The sequence below is a fragment of the Aquarana catesbeiana genome, linkage group LG03 (assembly GCF_042186555.1).
Source record: "Aquarana catesbeiana isolate 2022-GZ linkage group LG03, ASM4218655v1, whole genome shotgun sequence".
Lineage (NCBI taxonomy): Eukaryota > Metazoa > Chordata > Amphibia > Anura > Ranidae > Aquarana > Aquarana catesbeiana.
In genome coordinates, this window is record NC_133326.1 from 710,565,431 (window position 1) to 710,587,964 (window position 22,534).

A 22,534-nucleotide genomic window follows, 5' to 3' on the forward strand; every position below is an offset into this window, starting at 1 on the left:
CAGACGTGTTTCAGCCCCTAGTGGATTTAATCGATAATCAACGATTAGTCCCACTTGGGGGTGAAACGTGTCTGGGGGACCTTTTCTGCGGGTGGAGAACAGGGCTGAAGCCATCCTACATCACCTGGTTTAGTTTTGGGGTCCTGTGTGAGATCAGTTGCCATTTTTCTGTAGGGGCTGGACGGGTTTTACATCACCTTTAGAGTGCATCAAGGAGGAATGGAGCAGGAAGATGGCTGCCTGTATGGGGCATCTTGAGCATTGAGCGCTGCTGGACATTGCAGGATGCCAGAGATGCTTGTTCTAAAGGTACTCTTGATGTTGGGTGATGTTCCACAATCTGAAGAGTACAGATTGCTGGTTTCAGCTTGAAGGCTCCTAGCTCTGTACTGACTGTGCATAAAAGCCTGGAGTTGCACTTTGTCCTTTTTTGGGTATCCCGTGCCTCTCTAAAATGTTCTAAACTGATTGGTGCCCAATTTCTTCAAACCCACAAAGAGTCAAGGATTGTGAGGTTAAAAATGCTGGCCCACCAAGGAATGTCCTCACCTGCCTCTCAGGGGTAAGGGGGTGCTTCATATACAGCACCTATTGATGGTCTACTTTTATACTGAAGGTGGACAGAAACTCTCTACCATCATTTCATTCATGTACTGCCGGGACCATTTCACATGATTTACTAGAAAACTAAAGAGCATTATGGTGCCCTAAAAAACCCAAGACCCTGCTTCCTGGTTTCAGGAGGGAATGCATCCCACAGTGCATTGTGGGGAACTTTTTAGTAGGCTGTTCTGGCTCCACATTGCATGGAGAGATGCTCCAGAGGCGATCTTCATCTCTGACTTTTGGAAAAGCAACAAATGTGTATACTGCAGAGGACTGGTTTTCAGAGGGGTCCTGGGGATGCACTTCAGCAGTATACCAAAGTCATACCAAGCAGCTTCGGGTGGTGAGAAGTATTGTAATACACGGGGACACATGAGGAAATGCAGGGCACATAGGGACACAGAAATATAATAATAATTTAATCCTCAGCTTGGGGCAGTAAGCATGGGGTCACTGTAATCTTTGGAGGCTCCCCAGAGTTCCCCCTACTCCAAGGGTGGGTGGAGCAGTGATCAGTGTCCTATCACTAGGCAGAATGGGGAAATGCTTGTTTACATTAGCATTTTCCCGTTCTTCCTCTCCGTGAAACGATCGCGGGTATCCCCGCGGACATCGATTCGGCGGGACCCGCGATCACACTCACGGTGCTCCCGGCGGGTGCGCGCGCCCGCAAGCCGCCTCTTAAAGGTCAACGTACAGGTACGTTAATCTGCCTGTACGTGCCCTTCTGCCGCAGTATATCTGTGTGAGCCGGTCGGGAACTGGTTAAGACCAGGCCTTGTCTGACACTTTTTGTTTTGTTTGTAAAAATCTGTATTTTTTGCGCGAAAATTACATAGAACACCCAAACATTATATATATATATATATATATATATATATATATTTTTAGCAGAGACCCTAGAGAAAAAAAAAAAAAAAAACGACATGGATGAGCGAGTTTGGGGAGGAGGAACTTGACTGGCCTGCGCAGAGTCCTGACCTCAACCCGATAGAACACCTTTCGGATGAATTAGAGCGGAGACTGCGAGCCAGGTTTTCCCGTCCAACATCAGTGCCTGACCTCACAAATGCGCTTCTGGAAGAATGGTCAAACATTCCCATAGATACACTCCTAAACCTTGTGGACAGCCTTCCCAGATGAGGTGAAGCTGTTATAGCTGCAAAGGGTGGGCCAACTCAATATTGAACCCTACGGACTAAGACTGGGAGGTCATTAAAGTTCATGTGCGTGTAAAGGCAGGCGTCTCAATACTTTTGACATTATAGTGTATTGCGGTCAGCAAGTGGTTAATTACTTTTAACATTGTGATAACATTTTTTATTGGGCTCATATTGCACCGCAAAGATATTGGTACTCGGTATAGGCGAGTACTTGACCGAAAGTACTGGTACTCGTTGGTGCAAAAAAACGGTATCGGTGCAACCCTACTAATATTACAAATTATAAAATGATGAAGTCTTCTCACCACCAGCATTATATATACACCGTACTTGACTATTCTAAACCAGAAGCGGTGAGCCGCAGGATCACTCACCCCAGAATGGCGTAGGAGAAAAATTCCGGCAGATCAAACGGGAATTCCACTTTCCAGCCGGTATTAAAAAGAACGGCGACGGTCTCTGAAAGAATGGTGAGAAATCGAGAGAAGATCATTAGAGGATATCAACAAAAAAGTCAGTGCTACTACCCATACATCACATAGAAAGCAGAGATCCCAGGTGCTCGATCCACAGTCGCTGGCTGAGTAGGAAAATGAGGAAAAGATGATCCGCACTCTGGTGATTGCTCTTAGGAAGTATAATATTTATTGACAAGCCACAGTGACCAAACGCAAATAAGAACAGTTGACGCGTTTCAGCCTATAAGGCCTTAGTCATAACTGCGGTTCTGACTAAGGCCTTATAGGCTGAAACACGTCAACTGTTCTTATTTGCGTTTGGTCACTGTGGCTTGTCAATAAATATTATACTTCCTAAGAGCAATCACCAGAGTGCGGATCATCTTTTCCTCATCATTAGAGGAGCCAGACTGCCGGCGACAATCAACTTTAGACAGTTTTTGTTTCCTTTTATGTTGATTTGTATCTGTTCTCTTGTCTTTGAGGCCCCATTCACACTTCGATCTAAAGTAGCGGAGCGGAATCACCGCGACTCCAAATTGCGTGGCAATCGCTGCAAAGCGTGTTATGCATTTGGCCGCCATTCATTCTAAATGGCACCCCAAACACGGCTCGACCTTGCCGCGATAGAATTGCGGCAAAACGCGCCTTTGAAAATCTCGTCGCCCCCAAAAAAGAAGCAAAAAAAGAAGCATGAGCTTGTGGAGGGTCCAGGATAGAGCATAAAAAAAAAAGGTAAGCTGCAATTTTTTTTTAAATTTTTTTTTTTTAAGTTGAGCTATGTGAATGAGACATGTAACACATATAAAAAGTAGGTATTATCCCAATTCGGCTGCAAACGTGGAAATACACTTTAACCACTTGCCTTGCCCCCTTCCTTCCCAGGCCAATTTTCAACTTTCTGCGCTGTCACACTTTGAATGACAATTACGCGGTCATATAACACTGCGCCCATATAACATTTCTACCATTTCTTTGAGACAAATAGAGCTTTCTTTTGGTGGTATTTAATCCCCACTGGGGTTTTTTTAGTTTTTGCTAAACAAACAAAAAAGACCGAAAATTGTGAACCCCCCCCTACATTTTTCTTAGTTTCGGTTCGAAATAAGTAATTTTCCTCTTTCACTGATGTGCGCTGATGAGACTGCACTGATGGGCACTGATAGGTAACACTGATGTGCGCTGATAAGGTTGCACTGATGGGCACTGATAGGTGGCACTGATGTGCGCTGATAGGTGGCATGATGTGCACTGATGAAGCTGCACTGATGTGCGCGGATAAGGCTGCACTGATGGGAACTGATAGGTGGCACTGATGTGCACTGATGAGGCGGCACTGACAGGTGGCCCTGATGGGCACTGATGAGGCTGCACTGATGGGCATTGACAGGTGGTACTGATGAGGTGACACTGACAGGTGGCACGGATGTGCAATGATGAGGCTGCACTGATGGGCACTGATCGGTGGCACTGATGTGCGCTGATGAGGCTCCACTGATGGGCACTAATAGGTGGCACTGATGTGCGCTGATGAGGCTGCACTGATGGGAACTGATAGGTGGCACTGATGGGCACTGATGAGGCTGCACTGATGGGCATTGACAGGTGGTACTGATGGGCACTGACAGGTGGCACGGATGTGCAATGATGAGGCTGCACTAATGGGTACTGACAGGTAGCACTGATGGGCACTCATAGGCATCACTGATGGGCACTGACAGGCATCACTGATGGGCACTGACAGGCATTACTGATGGCCACTGATTGGCAGCACTGGTGGGTACAGATGGGCAGTGATAGGTGGCACTAATAGGAACTGATGTGCACTGATGAGGCTGCACTGATGGGAACTGATAGGTGGCACTGATGTGCGCTGATGAGGTGGCACTGACAGGTGGCACTGATGGGCACTGATGAGGCTGCACTGATGGGCATTGACAGGTGGTACTGATGAGGTGGCACTGACAGGTGGCATGGCTGTGCAATGATGAGGCTGCACTAATGGGCACTGACAGATAGCACTGATGGGCACTCATAGGCATCACTGATGGGCACTGACAGGCTTTACTGATGGCCACTGATTGGCAGCACTGGTGGCCACTGATTGGCAGCACTGGTAGGTACAGATGGGTAGTGATAGGTGGCACTGATGAGGCTGCACTGATGGGCACTGATAGGTGGCTCTGATGTGCACTGATGAGGTGGCACTGACAGGTGACACTGATGAGGCGGCACTGATCACCAGGATACTGATGATCAGTGCCCTGATTGTCAGTGTAGGTGTCCCCTCTCACTGTCAGCGTAAGGAGAGCATTGCCAATAACCGTCAAATCCTATTTACACCGTGATCAGCTGTGATTGTAACATCTACGAGACTTCACATTTCTCCAGTATCCGCTGGATTTCCCTGATCTCCGAGGACTCACCTCTTTCGTGGTTAATCACGGCCAACAGACGGAACATTAAAGCTGCACACGTGGCTGCGAAGAATCCTCGCCAGTAGTTGCGTACGGCAAAGTGTGTGGCTGTGGCCTCTATGCTGAACAGGACACCTGGGGAGGAGAACAACCAGGAGGTCAGCCACATAGCAGGCCTATTTTTAAAAAAAAATTTTTCATTTAATACATTTTTATTGAATCGAGATACAATAAAAAAAATATCACAAAACAAGGAGAGAATTAGATACAATAACCTTCACCATTATTGACGTACACATAATATTTAATATGCATAAAAACCTCAAATAATTTCTAGAATATATAAAACATATATAATAAAAAAAAAAGTAAAAGTGAAAAGAAAAGAAGAAATGGAAAAAAAAAGGGGGTATAAGAATGAAAGATGCAGAAGGAAACTATGTCATACTAGCATGCTTTATAGTGGCAAACAATATAAAAATTTAACAAGTACTAAAAAAACCCCCAAAAAAACAAAAACACAGGCACCTAACCAATCAAACATGACTATCTCTAAAGTGGACACCTGATATCTACATAGCGCAATGTAGACCCAAAGGCCAACCTTCATGCCCATATCCCAGTAGCCAATGATTGGGCGTTATGGCCTTCAAAAACAATGTCTTCCTTGGAGCAGTTGTAATCCCTTGTTTGTAACCAAGATCTCAAGGTAGACTTTATTTTTTCCCCTTTCTTCAGAATATATGAAAGAGGGAGAAAAAATAGTGAGCGCTACCCCACGTGCAAAAATTGTGAGGGATTAGTGCTCAGAGCGTCAAACCCTGAAGTGAACAACACATACAACACTAATGTTCAGAAACACTCAAACTAAGCAGCCTATTAATAAAGAATGATGGAACGTGGGTCCAATGCAGGTCCTTCACCAACAGATTACCTGTCCTATTATTGGCTTTGTTTACAAACCTCCATTGCCCGGATTCGCAACATTCCCCGTTATTTTCCAGCCGCTGTTTTTTGCCCAGTGGAGGAGCCAGGCCTCAGTAACTTTCACAGTATTTATCGTGCAGTCAGTTACATTCATGAGTGGTCATCATTCATTATTTTACAGCTTACAGTCTAAGACAACGTTTCTCAACCTCTTTTGCAGTCACGGCACCCTTTAAAATTCTCAAGCACCCCATTCCAAAAAATGTAAGAAAAGGGAAACTAATAGTTTTGCACAAGTTTTTTTTCCCTTCTCAGAGAACAGTTAGGGTTGCCACCCGTCTGGAATTCACCCGGACAGTCCGGGTTTTGAATCACGTGTCCGGGTTTCAGACCACTTGAAACCCGGACACAATATTCAGAATAGACTGTGGCTCCCCAAGTAACAAAGTACCACACCCGCAGAGTGCATAGGTGTGTACATGGGCCCATACACGGACAGGAGAGGAGAGAGGGCTTGATCTGCTCCTCCTCCTCTCGCCCCTACCCCTCTGTCTGCCCTCCTACACTCCAATCCCCGGCGTTCTGTGCCTCAGGAAAGGGGATGTGAGGGCTGGAAGTTTGAAGCTCAGCAACCGGCAGATACATCGTGGATGAACGGTGTTGATGCCTGAGCCTCCATCTTCCGGTGAGTGTGCTCACCATCAAATGTCTGTGTCTGAAGTCTCCCCCCTCCCTCCCATCTCTCTGCTGCCTCCAAGCAAGTGAGTACACTAAGGTAAGGGGGACTCAGATGTATGGGGGGGGCCCTTTGGACTCTGATGTAAGGGGGGCTTTGGGAACCTTAATTTAGGGGGGGGGGGGGGGGGGCTGGGAACTCTGATGTAAGTACGAGGTTTGGTGAGCAGAAACCCCCTTACATCAGAGTTCCCCTTTACACCAAAGTCCACAGCGTTCCCCCTTAAAAATAAAAATTTGCAGCTAAAGGGTTCTGGTTTGGCTTGAAGAAAAAGGTGGCAACCCTATCTCCACCCCCTACCCACCTCCGAGTACCGTCCCTTGGTTCCACCCCCTGTACCGCCCTTTTTAGAGAATGCAGAACCAAGTATCATTTTGTGGTGCTAAGTAAGTTGTCCCCAGGCACTTTATTAGGTCCATCTTGCTAGTACCAGGTTGGACCCCCTTTTGCCTTCAGAACTGCCTTTATTCTTGGTAGCATAGATTCAACAAGGTGTTGGAAACATCCCTCAGAGATTTTGGTCCATAGTGACATGATGGCATCACTCAGTTGCTGCAGATTTGTCGGCTCCACATCCATGATGCCAATCTCCTGTTCCACCAAATTCCAAAGGTGCTCAATTGGATTGAGATCTGGTGAGTGTGGAGGACATTGGAGTACAGGGACCTCATTGTCCAGTGGTGAGATGATTTGAGCTTTGTGACATGGTGCATTATCCTGCTGGAAGGAGCCATCAGAAGATGGGGACACTGTAGTCATAAAGAGATGGACATGGTCAGCAACAATACTCAGGTAGGTCGTGGTGATTAAAGGATGTTCAATGGGTACTAAGGGGCCCAAAGTGTGCCAAGAAAATATCCCCCCCACCATTACACCACCACCAGCCTGAACCATTGATACAAGGCAGGATGGATCCATGCTTTCATGTGGTTTACACCAAATTCTGACCCCACCATCTGAATGTCGCAGATGAAATCCAGACTCATCAGACCAGGCAACGTTTTTTCAATCTTCTATTGTCCAATTTTGGTGATCCTGTGCGAATTGTAGCCTCAGTTTCCTGTTGTTGGCTGACAGGAGTGGCACCCGGTGTGGTCTTCTGCTGCTGTAGCCCATCTGCTTCAAGATTCAATGTGTTATGCATTCAGAGATGGTATTCTGCATACCTTTGATGTAACGAGTGGTTATTTGAGTTACTGTTGCCTTTCTATCATCTGGAACCAGTCTGCCCGTTCTCCTCTGACCTCTGATATTAACAAGGCATTTTCCTCCACACAACTGCCACTCACTGGATATTTTCTCTTTTTCCCACCATTCTCTGTAAACCCGAGAGATGGTTGTGTGTGAAAATCCCAGTAGATCAGCAGTTTTTTAAATTCTCAGACCAGCCCATCTGCTACCAACAACCATGCCACGTTCAAAGTCACTTAAACCCCCTTTCTTTCCCATTCTGATGCTCAGTTTGAACTTCAGCAAGCCGTCTTCACCACATCTAGATGTCTAAGTGCATTGAGTTGCTGCGACGTGATTGGCTGATTAGCAATTTGTGTTACCAAGCAATTGAACAGGTGTACCTAATAAAATGGCCAGTCAGTGTAGATCCTCTGCAGCCAGCAACAATATAATCCCCAGCAACAATAGATCTCCCAGCAACCAGCACCAATAGACCCTCCAGCAGCTAGAAACAATAGACCCCTCCCTCAACAGTAGGTCCCTTCAAGCAACAACAACTGACCCCCCCAGGAACATAAGACCCTTCCCCGCAGCAATAGATCCTCCACCAGCAACAATAGACCCCTTCATCAACAAAAGATCCGCATGCGTGACGAGAATGGGAGAACGTCATATGAATGAGATTGCTCCCGCCCGTCCGTCAATTTGCTATACGGCAGGCGGGAACCAGTTAAAAAGCTCGGAGACCCCTGATCTAAGGCATAGCCCCCAACTGTCCCTGATTTCGAGGGACTGTCCCTGATTTGGAACAATGTCCCTCTATTCCTCTTTCCTCCTCCTTTGACCCTCATTTTGGTCTGATCTATAGAGTTGTATGTAAAATGCACTTTTTATCTTTCTAAAAGTGTTTCCCAGCGCTAAAACTTTCATCCAAATTTTTCAATTCAAAAGCCATCATAAAGAAATAGCAGTGGTAAAAAATAAAGCACTTGTGGGTTAAACTAATTTTTTTTTTTGTATAATTCTTCTTTAAGGTGGCGTCACATGGGGTGTGTCCTATGCCTACAAACTTTTGCCAATAGGTGTCCCTCATTCCCATCTGAAAAAAGTTGGGAGGTATGCTAAGGCGCTGCTGCCTCTGACTTCTAGTCTCAGGGGCTTTGGTGATGCCACTACTGTGTGGCCTACTGTTCTGGTTGTGCTTCCGTCAGGACCCCGGTCTGAACCCACAACATCTGCTGTATCTAGCAGTATCTCTTCTTGCTGAGCCACCTGGAATGCTGGACAGTGGCCTGGAAAGTTCTTTGAATAATCTTGCCTTGAACCTTGCTTCTCCTGAGCCTTGAACTCTTTGCTTCTCCCATGAACTTCCTGATTTAAGCCATGTCTTTGCACTTCCTGTTTGCCAGATTGTGCTCTCTCCAGCCAATATTTCGCTCTTGTCAATCCTGCTGCCATCCGTATCCCCACTACCATTCGTTACCGACCTTTGGCTTGTACCCCAACAGCGCTTCTGTTTAATCCCAACCTGCGACCACTTGTTACTGACCATTTGCTTGCTCGACTACACTACTGTTTAAACCCAACCTGCGACCACTTGTTTTCAACCTTTGGCTTGTTCCTCAACTATGCTTCTGTTTAATGCCAACCTGTGACCAATTTTTACCAACTTTTGGCTTGTTATTCAACTACGCTTCTACTTAATCCCAACCTGTGACCACTTGTCGACCTTTGGCTTGTTCCTCAACTACGCTTCTGTTTAATCCCAACCTGCAACCACTTGTTACTGACCTTTGGCTTGTTCCTCAACTACACTTCTGTTTGATCCTAACCTGCAACCACTTGTTACCAACCTTTGGCTTATTCCCCAACCACGCTTCTGCTTGATCCCAACCTGCGACCACTGGTTACTAACCTTTGGCTTGTTCCTCTACTATGCTTCTATTTAAGCCCAACCTGCAACCACTTGTTACTGACCTTTGGCTTGTTCCTCAACTACACTTCTGTTTGATCCTAACCTGAAACCACTTGTTACCAACCTTTGGCTTGTTTCTCAACTACGCTTCTGTTTAATCCCAAACTGCAACCACTTGTTACTGACTCTGGCTTGTTTACTGACTACGCTTCTGCTTGACCCCTACCTGCTATATCTGCTACTTGACCCCAGTTTGTTCACCTCCTGGTGGGGCGATCCTGAGGCCTGTCACCTTGTACTAACATGCAACAAAACCCATGTCCACCATCAGGCGCTCTAGTAAACACCAATTAGTGCTTAGACTTCATGCCTCGGGTGAGCCCCAGGGTGATCTACTTGTATACCTATCCTGCTGGTTGGTGAGAGCCTCTCTACTGCTATAGTTACCAGACTCTGAGACTGACCCCTTACCATGACAGCTAACTTGCTTGAGGCTCTGACATAAGGAAGCAGATCCCTGCCCCCGAGATGGCCACCTCCACACAGAGACAGAAACAAGGTATGGTAATACCGTGTACACACGACCGGACTTTCCATCAGAATAGACTCCGACGGTCTTTCTGACGGAGTTCCGACAGAGTTCCGCTGAAACGGACTTGCCTACACACGATCACACCAAAGTCCGATCGTTTAGAATTCAACAAGACTAGAAAAAGGAAGTTCAATAGCCAGTAGCCAATAGCTGCCCTTGCTTTGTTTTTGGTCCGTCGGAATAGCATACAGACGAGCGTTTTTTCCGAGAGGAACTGATTCCATCGGAAAGATTTGAAACATGTTTTCTATTTCTAGGTCCGTCAGAATTTTAGAAAGAAAAAGTCAGATGAAGCCCACACACGATCGGAATGTCCGACGTTGTGATTCCGTCGGACCTTTTCTGCCGGAAAGTCTGGTCGTGTGTGGATACGCGGCATAAGCCAATAATGGGAAGAGATCAACTGCATGGAAACAACAGGCAATACTGGTGACTATTCAAGTGGACCTTTGCCCTTTGCCTGCCTTTATTTGGACACAGCTTCCAGAGTCCAGGTCCTCTTTAATTAGTTGGTAGAATTTGTACATCTGCAAACCCAATGTGTGTTAAAAGCCGTTGGGAGCAACAGTTGTGTCCATGCTCAACTGACATGAAGGGAACTGCCTACACAGGTATGCAGGAAACACCTGTGCATCCCCGTGGGGGAAAAAACAGCCCTTGCGCGGGTGTACCCTGTAGTATACCTGTGTGAACGAGGTCTTTGACATGCAACCCTTGACATTTTTATTGACCTTTGCTAAGCAAGTAAAGGCTTGTTAAAAAGCAATCCCATGCGAAAAAAAAAATGTTTTTGCTGGGAACTGATTAACTAAATTGGTGAATGAGATTAAAAGCGGCTTGCTCCAGTTCTGAATCTTTACCAGCCCCTTCGTATTATAACAATATCTTGTACCGAGCAGCAAAGAAGACAAAGTTCACTGAACAAGAAAGGAAACTGCACACATAACCTGATAACTGGTGACAATTACTAACTGGAATTCTACTCTAAACACTTGCTGCATGGCTGTCAGTGTGTAATATGTGGTTACAAATCGAAAGCTTGGTATAATAAAAACATAATAATGTAGACCACCTACCTCCTACTGGGGCAACAAAGCAACAAGCCACACCCACCGCAGCTCCGGCAATCAACAGTTCATACTTGCGGCTTGGATTCTAGATGGCGCCAACAAGAGAAAAATCAGGTACACCAATCATTCTACAGGTACAGCTCCACACGAACTGGAGAAAGTAGATCGCATGCTGCAAGGCTTCAGCTATAAGTGGATCAGTGAAGCACAGTCTTACCTCTTTGGTGCCGACAAGTTTAAGCATGACCTTTCCCAGCAGAGTTGCGAGTATGGTGGCCATATGGACAAAAGGCCCCTATTAAAACATGAAAATTACAATTACTGTACCTTCATCCCAGGCTGCACCTCCCCAGAATTCCTCTACTGACCCCTCACACAGTTCTGTATGTCCAACCTGTATATCTACTATTTCTGTACTGACCCCTCACACAGCGCTGTCACTACACCTCCATCCCGCCTTGGATATCTGTACTATTCTTATAGGGCGTACACACGGTCGGACTTTGTTCGGACATTCCGACAACAAAATCCTAGGATTTTTTCCGACGGATGTTGGCTCAAACTTGTTTTGTCTACACACGGTCGCACAAAGTTGTCGGAAAATACGTCGGGACTATAAACGGGGCAGTGGCCAATAGCTTTCATCTCTTTATTTATTCTGAGCATGCGTGGCACTTTGTCCGCCGGATTTGTGTACACACGATCGGAATTTCCGACAAAGGATTTTGTTGTCGGAAAATTTTATCTCCTGCTGTCCAACTTTGTGTGTCGGAAAATCCGATGGAAAATGTCCGATGGAGCCCACACACGGTCGGAATTTCCGACAACACGTACACACGGAAAATCCGACCGTGTGTACGGGGCATTATACTGTTCCCTCATACTGCTATGACACGACATCTCCATCCTGTCCTATATATCTACTAATTATGTATTGATAGTATAGTGCCACCATCAGGTGACAGAGGGGCTGTGGTGCGGAGACTCTTTACGATGCAGTAGACCAGAGAGTAGTTGGGTCCAGGCAGAAGTTATGACTGGTGACAGGCAAGAGGGCAGTCAGATGCAGGCAAGTCAAAGATGCAAAGTCACCAGCATAAGAAACCAATGTTTTGGGGTTCCCTCAGGGTCCCTTTCTTAAGGTAACTTAGTGACACAATTGGCCACTATGTTGCCTTGAGAAAGGAACCCCGCGAGGTCCCAAAACCTTGATTTCTTAGGCCTTATATGACACTAGCTTCAAAATGAACACGTGAAAGGCATTCATTTGGAGTGCTGGCATTCACTTTGAGCACCCATTATTTTGAGGTCGAATACTGCGAGGAGTGCACTAGTTTCCATTTTGGACTTTATAAAGGTCCAGGCAGGGGTCCTAGAAGGTAGCAGCCAAGACAGTAGTCAAGTTCGAGCAGGGTTCCGGCCAGGAAATGTGGTGGGTTGGCAGCAAACAGGCAACTGGCAGATAAGTATTATATCTCTTAAAGCGGTGTTCCGCGCCCCAAAAAAAATTTAAAGCCAGCAGCTACACATACTGCAGCTGCTGGCTTTTAACAATAGGACATTTACCTGTCCAGCTGATGTTTTCCTACTGCGCAGGCGCGAGGCCCCGCTCCTCTCTCCTACTGGCCAGGCGACAGGGAGAGGAGGAGGGAGCCCCGCGGTGTTGTCACAGGCTGTGTCCCAGACTCCCTGAAGTAGGAACTGTTAAAGACAGGTATCCTGTCCCCCCTCCCCCCCGAAAGGTGCCAATTGTGGAACCGGAGGGGGAGAGGAGACAAATGAGCAGAAGTTCCACTTTTGGGTGGAACTCCACTTTAAGCTCACAGGCAGCTTGTGATGAAACACAGTACCAGCCTGTCAGAGGACGTCTCCTGCCTCTGCTCGCCGGGCTCCTGCGCGGCGGACTGGCGCTTCGGCGCACACCCATACATGGCCAGATGGTGCGGCGCGTGCGGGTGCACAACAGTCCCCGGGTGCGCGCGGTCGCTCGTGCGGGTGCACGGTAGCGCGTCGCGGGTGTTTGGCGCACGCCGACGCACGCACTGTGGCGGGACTACTTTAGATGGCTCCAGCGCCCAGACGGGTTGCTGGTTTGTCGTCAGCTTCCCGTAGTTCCTGTTTACCGTGTTGCTTCTTCTGATCACCTGCTTTACCCCGGATTGTTGTACCCGACTTCGCCACCTATCTCCTCGATCTGACCCTCGGCTACCCAAACGGACTCTGCTTGATCTGATTACCTGCGCTTGACCCTCGGCTTACTCTAAACGGACTCTGCTTTGATCTGCTTACCTGTGCTGACCCCTGGCCTGCCTTACGCATTTACTTGTCTGCTCACCTTGGTTTTTGACCCCTGGCTTGTTTCGCGGACTTCTCTGTTTATCCTGCACCTGATCCTCCGGCCCTGTATTAGGACCTCCAGTCAGTTTTTGAAACTTAACCACCCTGCATATAGTCCTTCGAATCCTCTGGAAAACTCACCTGCTGGTGGCCCGTGCCTCTGCATGCCCCCTGTTCCCTGTATCATCTCCGGGGGACAGGGTGCGCGTGGTCGTAAGGGCGAGCCGCTCTCGGCATCTTGGCCTCGGTAAGTACTAGTCGTGACACAGCCCCTTCAAAGGCTGGAGCCTAAATACCCTTCTGGCCAGAGGACAAGCCCCATCATCTTTAGTGGGAACACAGAAGGTCCTGAAGGTAGTGGAGATCATTGGCATCCCTGCAGGGTTCCTGCAAGGAATCCAGGAAAGATCCTGCAAGTATGCTTTGAGGAATCCTGAAAGACCTGGAAGGTATCATGCAAGTACTGCTAACATCGAACCACCCCACAGGTAGCTTCTGGATGCCCATAGAGCTAGTTTTTTAAGGATGTGCACAGTAAATGAGGAAAAGCTCCGATCATCCTGGGGGCACACATGGCTTGCAAGATCCCTAGAGTTTTTCACTGTGCCAAACCCTTTTCAATGTAATCAGATACTGAATGTCAGGAAGGGCATGCCAGCAGACAAGATGGCTCCCCTGGGAAGATTCCTGTTCAAGGCTCTTCACGTGCACATAGGAAATGTGCACATGCTCGTGCTCACCTGCATGCGCATTCGTGCACATAGATATGTGCGAGCGCGCATTAGCGTGCGGCGCGCACACGCACCCTGTAACAAATGTTGGCACCAAATAGACTATTTAAACTGGGCCAGTACTCAGGATCAGTGCTGTCTTGTCCACAGTGTTCTGTGTTAACCTGCATCCTGTTACTCTTCATCTGTCTCCAGTTATTGACCTGGCTTGCCTTGAATACTCCTGAACTCTGCCTGCCTCAACCCCAGCTTGTCTCTGACCTTGCTTCTGCCTGTGTCCATTACTGCTACTTTGCTGATTTGTTACTGACCTGGCCTGTACTGTGACTTTGCTCTTGCTTCCGCATCTGTACCTGATCTGTCTGCCTGTGTATGACCCAGCTTGTCTGACCCTGTCTATGTTCCAGTCATTACTGGATTTCCAAGCTGTAAGCATGTGCCTGTTATCCACTGGTGCCTGTTCTCCATCTGTCTGCAACCTGCCTGAGGTTCACCTTCTTGCTGCCTCTAGTGCCAGCCTGTTCCTGCCTACTGTTCATTGGCTGCTACCTGGCATCTCTGCTTGCTGTAATTAACTGACGACAATCCACTGCTTGACCAGAAGATCCTGTCCAGCCCTGCAGCTAGCAAGAACATCAGCCACTTGTGCCACTCTGTACTCCTGCGCTACCTGTCTACTCCATCAGGAACCCTGAGTCAGAGGCCTTCCTCATTGTATCAGGCTCTTCCACCAGGTACGTGACACTGAAGTTGTCCAATGTCCATGTAGAATTCACAATTGTTTTAGCTTTGAATTCTTGGGAGCCATCCATGGGAATAGGAGGTGGTGGTGATATTGATCGGTCGGAAAAAGGACCCAGAGCTACTGGCTTCAAACAAGAAATGTAGAACACCAGGTGGACCTGTAACAAGTCAAAAAACTTGACTTTGATTGCTACTGGGTTGAAGATTTCGGGGATGGCAAACAGGTCACTCAGCTTCTTCTTTGCCTATGACTAAGCGCAAGAAAGGGACTCTTGCAACTTCAAGTTTGAAATGAAGAAAGCAAAGTGCTTTTACACATTGAGGACAGGGTATTCTGAGAAGCAATTAGGAAGGGCAAGAGGATGAAAACTATAAATGATGAAGAAGGGGGAATGGGAGGGAGGGAGAGGAGAGGACGGCTTCCAATCCAGAAGGCCTCACATGAAAATTATAAAGGAAGTGACCCAAGGTCCCACAATAGAGAGAGAGGTTAGTCTGAGGATGACACAGGTGTTCTTCAGAGGTCTGGAAAGGTTGAGGTGAAACTTATGCCTGAGGGCGGCACACTCCACCAACAAGAGCGGATTCTGCTTTGGCAGCTCGGTGAGGGTCATCATATACTTCAGCCACTGCCTCAGATAAGGATAAGACTTTGGTCAATAACTCGCTTCCATGTTCCAAGAGATAAAAAGTCCAAACTTCATGCTCTTCTTGAAATAGAGAGACTCTGGTGCCCACTCTGGTGCATTTGTCAGCGATGGCTTTGGGACACAGAGAGCAGTATAGGAGATAAGCACTGTGAAAGACCCTAAACTCCAGAGAAACGGTCCCGAAGGGAAACTTTGAGCTCAGGTGCAATTGGCGAAGATGAGGCATGAGTGACTGAGGGACCAGCAGAGTACTGGCAGAGGATGGCGCAGAAGTAAACAGGGATTAAAAGTGGCTCTGTAGCTGGAAATACCAACTTGCTGGGACAGAAGGACAATGGAGGTTGTTCACGATGCATTAGACAATAGAGTGGTTGGGTCCAGTTAGGGGTTATGCCAGGTGGCACACAAGATAGTAGTCTGGTCCAGGTAGGGATCATGGCAGGCAGCACACAATAGAGTAGTCAGGTCCTGGTAGGGGTCATGGCAGGCGGCACACAAGAGGGTGGTCCGGTCCAGGTGAGGTCATGGCAGACGGCACACAAGAGAGAAGTCTGGTCCTGGTAGGGGTGATGGCAGACGGCACACAAGAGGGTAGTCCAGTCCAGGTAAGGTCATGGCAGGTGGCACACAAGAGGGTAGTACGGTCCAGGTAGGGGTCATGGCAGGTGGCACACAAGAGAGTAGTCTGGTCCAGGTAGGGGTGATGGCAGACGGCACACAAGAGGGTAGTCCGGTCCAGGTGAGGTCATGGCAGGTGGCACACAAGAGGGTAGTACGGTCCAGGTAGGGGTCATGGCAGGTGGCACACAAGAGAGTAGTCTGGTCCAGGTAGGGGTGATGGCAGACGGCACACAAGAGGGTAGTCCGGTCCAGGTGAGGTCATGGCAGGTGGCACACAAGAGGGTAGTACGGTCCAGGTAGGGGTCATGGCAGGTGGCACACAAGAGAGTAGTCTGGTCCAGGTAGGGGTGATGGCAGGCAGCACACAAGAGGGTAGTCCGGTCCAGGTGAGGTCATGGCAGGTGGCACACAAGAGGGAAGTACGGTCCAGGTAGGGGTCATGGCAGGTGGCACACAAGAGAGTAGTCTGGTCCAGGTAGGGGTCTTGGCAGGCCGCAGGCAAGAAAAGATTCAGGTCCAGGCATGGGTTGTGGTAGGCAGCACAAAAAAAGAGTAGTCAGGTCAATATGGGTTGACAACCAGCAGGTAAGTATTATAGCTCCTTGGCTCTCAGATAGCTGGTGAAAACAAACAGCACTAGACACTTCAAAGGCTGGAGCTTAAATACCCTTCTGGTCAGAGGACATGCCCAAGAACTCAAGAATTCTTGGTAATGGTGACCATATGAATCCAGGAAATTCTGTCAGGGATCCTGCGAGGAATCTTGGAAATTCTGGAAAGAATCCTGTGAGGAATCCTTGAAGACCTGGCAGGGATCCTACTAGTACTGCAACAACTAACACCTCATACAGCTCTGTCGCTACACCTCCATCCTGTCCCGTATCTCTTCTTCTGTAATGACCTGTGCAGTGATACTTACCACTTTCCCAAGGAATATTGTACTTCCAGCAGCAAGGGTGCAGGTGACACCGATTAATTTGGCAATAAATGTGCGGAAAGTGAAAAATTCAGTAAGGACGACCCCTCTCAACGTAACCTTGATCTCCGGAATACCAGAACCTGCAAAAGTTTAAAAAAGACCATTAGCTTTTTTTTTTTTAAAACATCTCTGGAAAAGGAGAGACAAATATTTCCTTTAGTGTGTGTCACCCTGCAGGAGGAGGACAGGCTCATATCTCCTTCTATATGTGTCACCCTGCAGGAGGAGAACAGACTCATATCTCCTTCTATATGTGTCACCCTGCAGGAGGAGGACAGACTCATAGTAGGGATATGCTTATAGATTCTTTCTTAATGGAAAATGTATAGAGACTGGACACCATACCTGCAGCTTGAGGTGAGATATACTTGGCCACTGCCGCTGATATACACATGAGTACAACATGATAAAGGACCCAGGAGAAGTACTGCAGATACAGGTATTGGTCGAGGGCATCGTACACCCACAGGTTAACTGTGCAAGAAAAAAAAAAAAAAGGTAGAATGAGACTATTTTAATTTAATTAAATTTATATCTTGATTTTAAATTTTTAGATATCAGTGTGGATGTTATAATTTACATTAAGAATGCAAATGCTTAAAATAATGAAGGTCTGAATTAGGGTTGCACCATTACTGATAGAGGTCTCGGTGCCGATACTAAGCATTCGCTCCGTGCAAATGCTCCGACACCTGAAACTGATACATTTTAAGGCTCGGCTCTTTCATCCGTCAGTGGGATTCCCCAACTGACAGCTGAATTGTAAAAAAAAAAAAAAAAAAAAAAAAAAAAAGCCGTCAATACCGATTGTTAAGGAGCGCGACTGCCGCGTCCTTAACAACCGATGACTCATTCAGCTGTCAGCGGGGTTCCCCTGTTGACAGCTGAAGTGTAAACAAAGTCACGGCTATTGGAGCCGTCAAAAAAAAAGAAAAAAAAAAAAGAAGAAGCAGCCGGGCAATGTTTATCAACAACATTGCTCAGCCAGAAACATAAAAAAGAAACATTGTTTCTTTTTGTATCTTTCTGTTTTATTCATCTACAGATGAAAGGGACATGGATCGGCAGATGAAGTCAGTTTAACCGCTTCAGCCCCGGAAGATTTTACCCCCTTCCTGACCAGAGCACTTTTTGCGATTCGGCACTGCGTCGCTTTAACTGACAATTGTGCAGGCGTGGGCAATTGTCAGCAACAAAGAAATTTGTTTTGTTTTTTGGGATATTTATTATAGCAAAAAGTAAAAAATATTATTATTATTTATTTATTTTTTTTTAATTGTCGCTCTTTTTTTGTTTATAGCGCAAAAAAAAAAAAAAAAAACACAGCAGAGGTGATCAAATACCACCAAAAGAAAGCTCTATTTGTGGGAAATAAAGGACGTCAATTTTGTTTGGGTGCAACGATTTTGTTTGGCTGCACCCAAACAAAATTGAAGTCCTTTGTTTCCCACAAATAGAGCTTTCTTTTGGTGGTATTTGATCACCTCTGCTGTGTTTTTTTTTTTTGCGCTAGAAAAAAAAAAAAAAAAAAAAGCGACAATTAAAAAAAAAAAAAAAAAAAAAAAAAAAATGATATTTTTTACTTTTTGCTATAATAAATATCCCAAAAAACAAAACACATTTCTTTATCAATTTAGGTCAATGTGTATTCTTTTACATATTTTTGGTAAAAAAAAAAAAATTGCAATAAGTGTATATTGATTGGTTTGCGCAAAAGTTATCGCAGCTACAAACTATGGGATATATTTATGGAATTTTTATTATTCATTTATTTTTTACTAGTAATGGCGGTGATCAGCGATTTTTAGCGGGATTGCGACATTGCGGCGGACAGATCTGACACTTTTGACACTTTTTTAGGACCAGTGACATTTATACAGCGATCAGAGCTAAAAATAGCCACTGATTACTGTATAAATGTCACTGGCAGGGAAGGAGTTAAACACTAGGGGGTGATAAAGGGGTTAAATGTGTCCTAGGGAGGTGTTTCTAACTTTGGGGGGGAGGGGACTGACTGGGAGTAGAGAGACATCGCTGTTCCCGATCACTAGGAACAGCAGATCTCTCTCTACTTCCCTGACAGAACGGGGGATCTGTCTGTTTCCATTGACAGATCCCCTTTCTGGCTCCCTGAGGAGCGATGGCGGGTCACCGGCGGACATCGCGGCCGCCGGCCATGTGATTCGGCTCCGGCGGTGCAGGCCCCCTATAGCCCTTAAAGCATCGGCCGTACAGCTACGGCTGAAACAAACATTTTTTACCTTATTGCAATGAATGCATTAAGGTAAAAAAATATTTAGGTTTTACAACCACTTTAATTAACTCCTTATTCTCCTTCTCCATTAAATTATATTTTGCTGCTGTTTTTTTTTTTTTTGTTCACTCCTATTTTACAAACTATAAATAATTAAAACGTTTGTTTTTGTTTGCTTTGTTCGTAAATATTTTACACCTTAAACATATATTTATACATTTAACATTAAAAAAAGTGCAAAATAAAAATAAAATAAAATAAAAAATTCCATTTGTAAATAACTTTTCAGTGCTTTGTACCATTGTTGACAGCTGAAGTGTAAACAGAATAGTTGTGGTAGGTATTACCCCCCCCCCCCTCGCTCCCCTTCGTGACCAGGCCATTTTATTGCTATCCAGTACTGCGCTATTTTAAATGACAATTGCGCAGTCATGCAACGCTGTACCCAAATTAAGTTACTATCATTTTTTTTCACACATATGGAGCTTTCTTTTGGTGACATTTAATCACCTCTGTTTTTTTTTTCCAGATATATTTTGCTATATAAACGAAAAAAAAAAAATACAGAAAATTTTGAAAAAAATATAACACATTAACAATAACAATAACAAATAATCTTTTTTCATAAAAATGTATTCTGCTTCATTTCTTTTGTGAAAAAAAACCCAAATCAGTGTTTATTATTTGCTCTGTAGGAAAGTTATAGAGTCCAAAAACTATGAGATATATATAGATATTTATATATATATAGATATCTATATCTATATCTATATCTATATCTATATCTATATCTATATATATATATATATATATATATATGAAAATTGATCAATCCCGATGTACTGATCTAATTTCTTGAGGGCCGAAAATGTCAGGACATTACAAATACCCATCAAATGACCCCCTTTTTGGAAAGTAGACAGTCCAAGGTATTTAGTAAGAGGAATTTTTTTGTCACAATTTTTTTGAAAATTACGAAATGTAATACATTTTTTTTTTTCTGTACATACTGTCACCAGTTCATTTGGGTCCAGTGCTGCATGACCGCGCAATTGTCATTCAAAATGCGACAGCGCTGAAAGCTGAAAATTGGCCTGGGCAGGAAGGGGGTGAAAGTGCCCGGTATTGAAGGGGTTAATATGATGGCGTGTAAAAAGTGCTCCTATGACAATGGTCAGAGGCCGGGTGATTTTGCCACAGTGATCTCTCCTACATGGATACTCACGTCGTTGTAGTTTGGCAATGGTGACATCCAGACCAAAGCTGATTGTAGCCATACTAATCCCCAACAAGAATAGGAAGATCCAGTCTTCGCCGAATCGCTTCAGAGCGTAACGTATGGCCCTGCCCACAGCTGTGATTAATAGACAAATCACAATTAATACATTCTAATAAATTAATAGACAATCAACACATTCTAATAATGGTAAGATAGTATTATATTGTACATGTTGAGCCCTCCTACAAAGGGCTACCTATCAATTCTCTGAAGGAAATTTTTGCCTTGTCTGTGCTCACGGAAGTCCGGGGCCTCCTCGCTCACCCATATCCGACAGTGCAGTCTCCGGACACAGCAATCATTTTTCACAGTGCTCAATAAAACCACATTTTTTAAATCAGTGCATAGACTGTAAACATGATACAAGAGATGGTCAGAGACTGCAGACTTGATACAGGAGATGATCAGAGACTGCAGACATGATACAGGAGATAAGAGACTGCAGACGTGATACAGGAGATGATCAGAGACTGCAGACATGAAAAAAAGATGGTCAGAGACTGTAGACATAATACTGGAGATGGTCAGAGACTGCAAACATGAGACAAGAGAAGGTCAGAGACTGCAAACATGAGACAAGAGACGGTCAGAGACTGCAGACATGATACAAGAGATGATCAGAGACAGCAGACAGGATACAAGAGATGGTCAGAAACTGCAGACAGGCTACAAGAGATGGTTAGAGACTGCAGACATGATACAAGAGAAGGTCAGAGACTGCAGACATAATCCTGGAGATGGTCAGAGAGGATGTACAGCACATGCTAAGGAGTGTGACAACTTAGCTGCCAACCAGGGCTCAGCCAGGTTATGCAGTTTGATGGAGCGAAGCCTGGTGGACATTGTGTTCTGCAGGACATTAAGAGTGGTTCTGAATTCTTTCTTTAAAGTTCAAATTCATCTAACGCAACGATATATATATATTAGAAAAGAGAAGGGTTAGCTGTCTATGTCTCCACTTGGGATGTGAGGGAATACCCAACATTATGAATGGTCACAGCAACAATAGTGGTGTGGGCTCCTTGTTAGTTCCTCGCTCCTTGGTGTATTTTTGATGTTCAAAAGGAAATAGACAGCCTCAGTAGGTCATGGCCAGGAAAGGTGACCAATTGTTCTAGATTTGTTCATCAAGATCATAAGACAATCAGATAACTACCTCTGTTGGTCATATTATAAGACGATGAGCCTATGATAGTCATAGGCTGTATTACTGGTCATGAGGTAACAAAATCCAGTAGGTGTGTAAATGACTGCCAATGTAATGGACTTCATGGACTGACCCTGTACACGGCTGATTGGAAATCCACCAATCTGAGAATGAGGTTGGACCTGGACAACCATCTTTTATGAGAAACGAGAACCACCTCTTTTCACAGGACACGGGAAGTGATTACATATTTTCGATATAACATATTAGACTAGAATATGCCCACCGGAAGATTTCCCCTCTACTGTTCCAATAAAATGTGGGGTTTTATCTCATTTTCAATTCTGGTGAGAAGAAGGAATTCAGGACCATTCTGGATATCTTGTAGGCCTGACTGACCACCAGGCTTTGCTCCACCACTCTGGATAGCCTGGCTCAACCCTGGCGGGCAGCCAAGCTATCACACTCCCTAGTTCATGGTTTTCTATTATCCACAGTATTGGAGAACATACAAGGCTACATATACTAAAGCTGTTCCTATGTAGGCAGGTGCAGTTTGTTCTCTCCACTGTAGGTGGCGCTCAACCGCAGCATGCAGAGGGAGAGGGAGTTAGGAGGAACATGGTTTCTCTATGGTTTCCTAAATCTTTTGGGCAGAGATCTGATTGAATGCTGGCTGCTCATGTGACACTGGCAGCCATCTTGGATGTGGCAGAGTCGATTTAAGACTACTGG

The 22,534-nt window shown here is 45.6% G+C and overlaps 1 protein-coding gene across 1 annotated transcript in view; it reads right to left on the reverse strand.

Annotated features, from left to right (window-relative positions):
- Positions 1-22,534, reverse strand: part of LOC141133641 (chloride channel protein ClC-Kb-like) — a 70,328-nt gene that overhangs the window by 42,069 nt on the left and 5,725 nt on the right. Inside the window, exons 2-8 of the mRNA XM_073623136.1 lie at positions 20,599-20,727; positions 17,465-17,593; positions 17,060-17,199; positions 11,275-11,352; positions 11,064-11,142; positions 4,654-4,779; positions 2,144-2,228 (exon numbers count right to left, since the gene is read on the reverse strand). Coding sequence (XP_073479237.1) covers positions 2,144-2,228; positions 4,654-4,779; positions 11,064-11,142; positions 11,275-11,352; positions 17,060-17,199; positions 17,465-17,593; positions 20,599-20,727 — 766 coding nt within the window. The remainder of the gene's footprint in view (positions 1-2,143; positions 2,229-4,653; positions 4,780-11,063; positions 11,143-11,274; positions 11,353-17,059; positions 17,200-17,464; positions 17,594-20,598; positions 20,728-22,534) is intronic.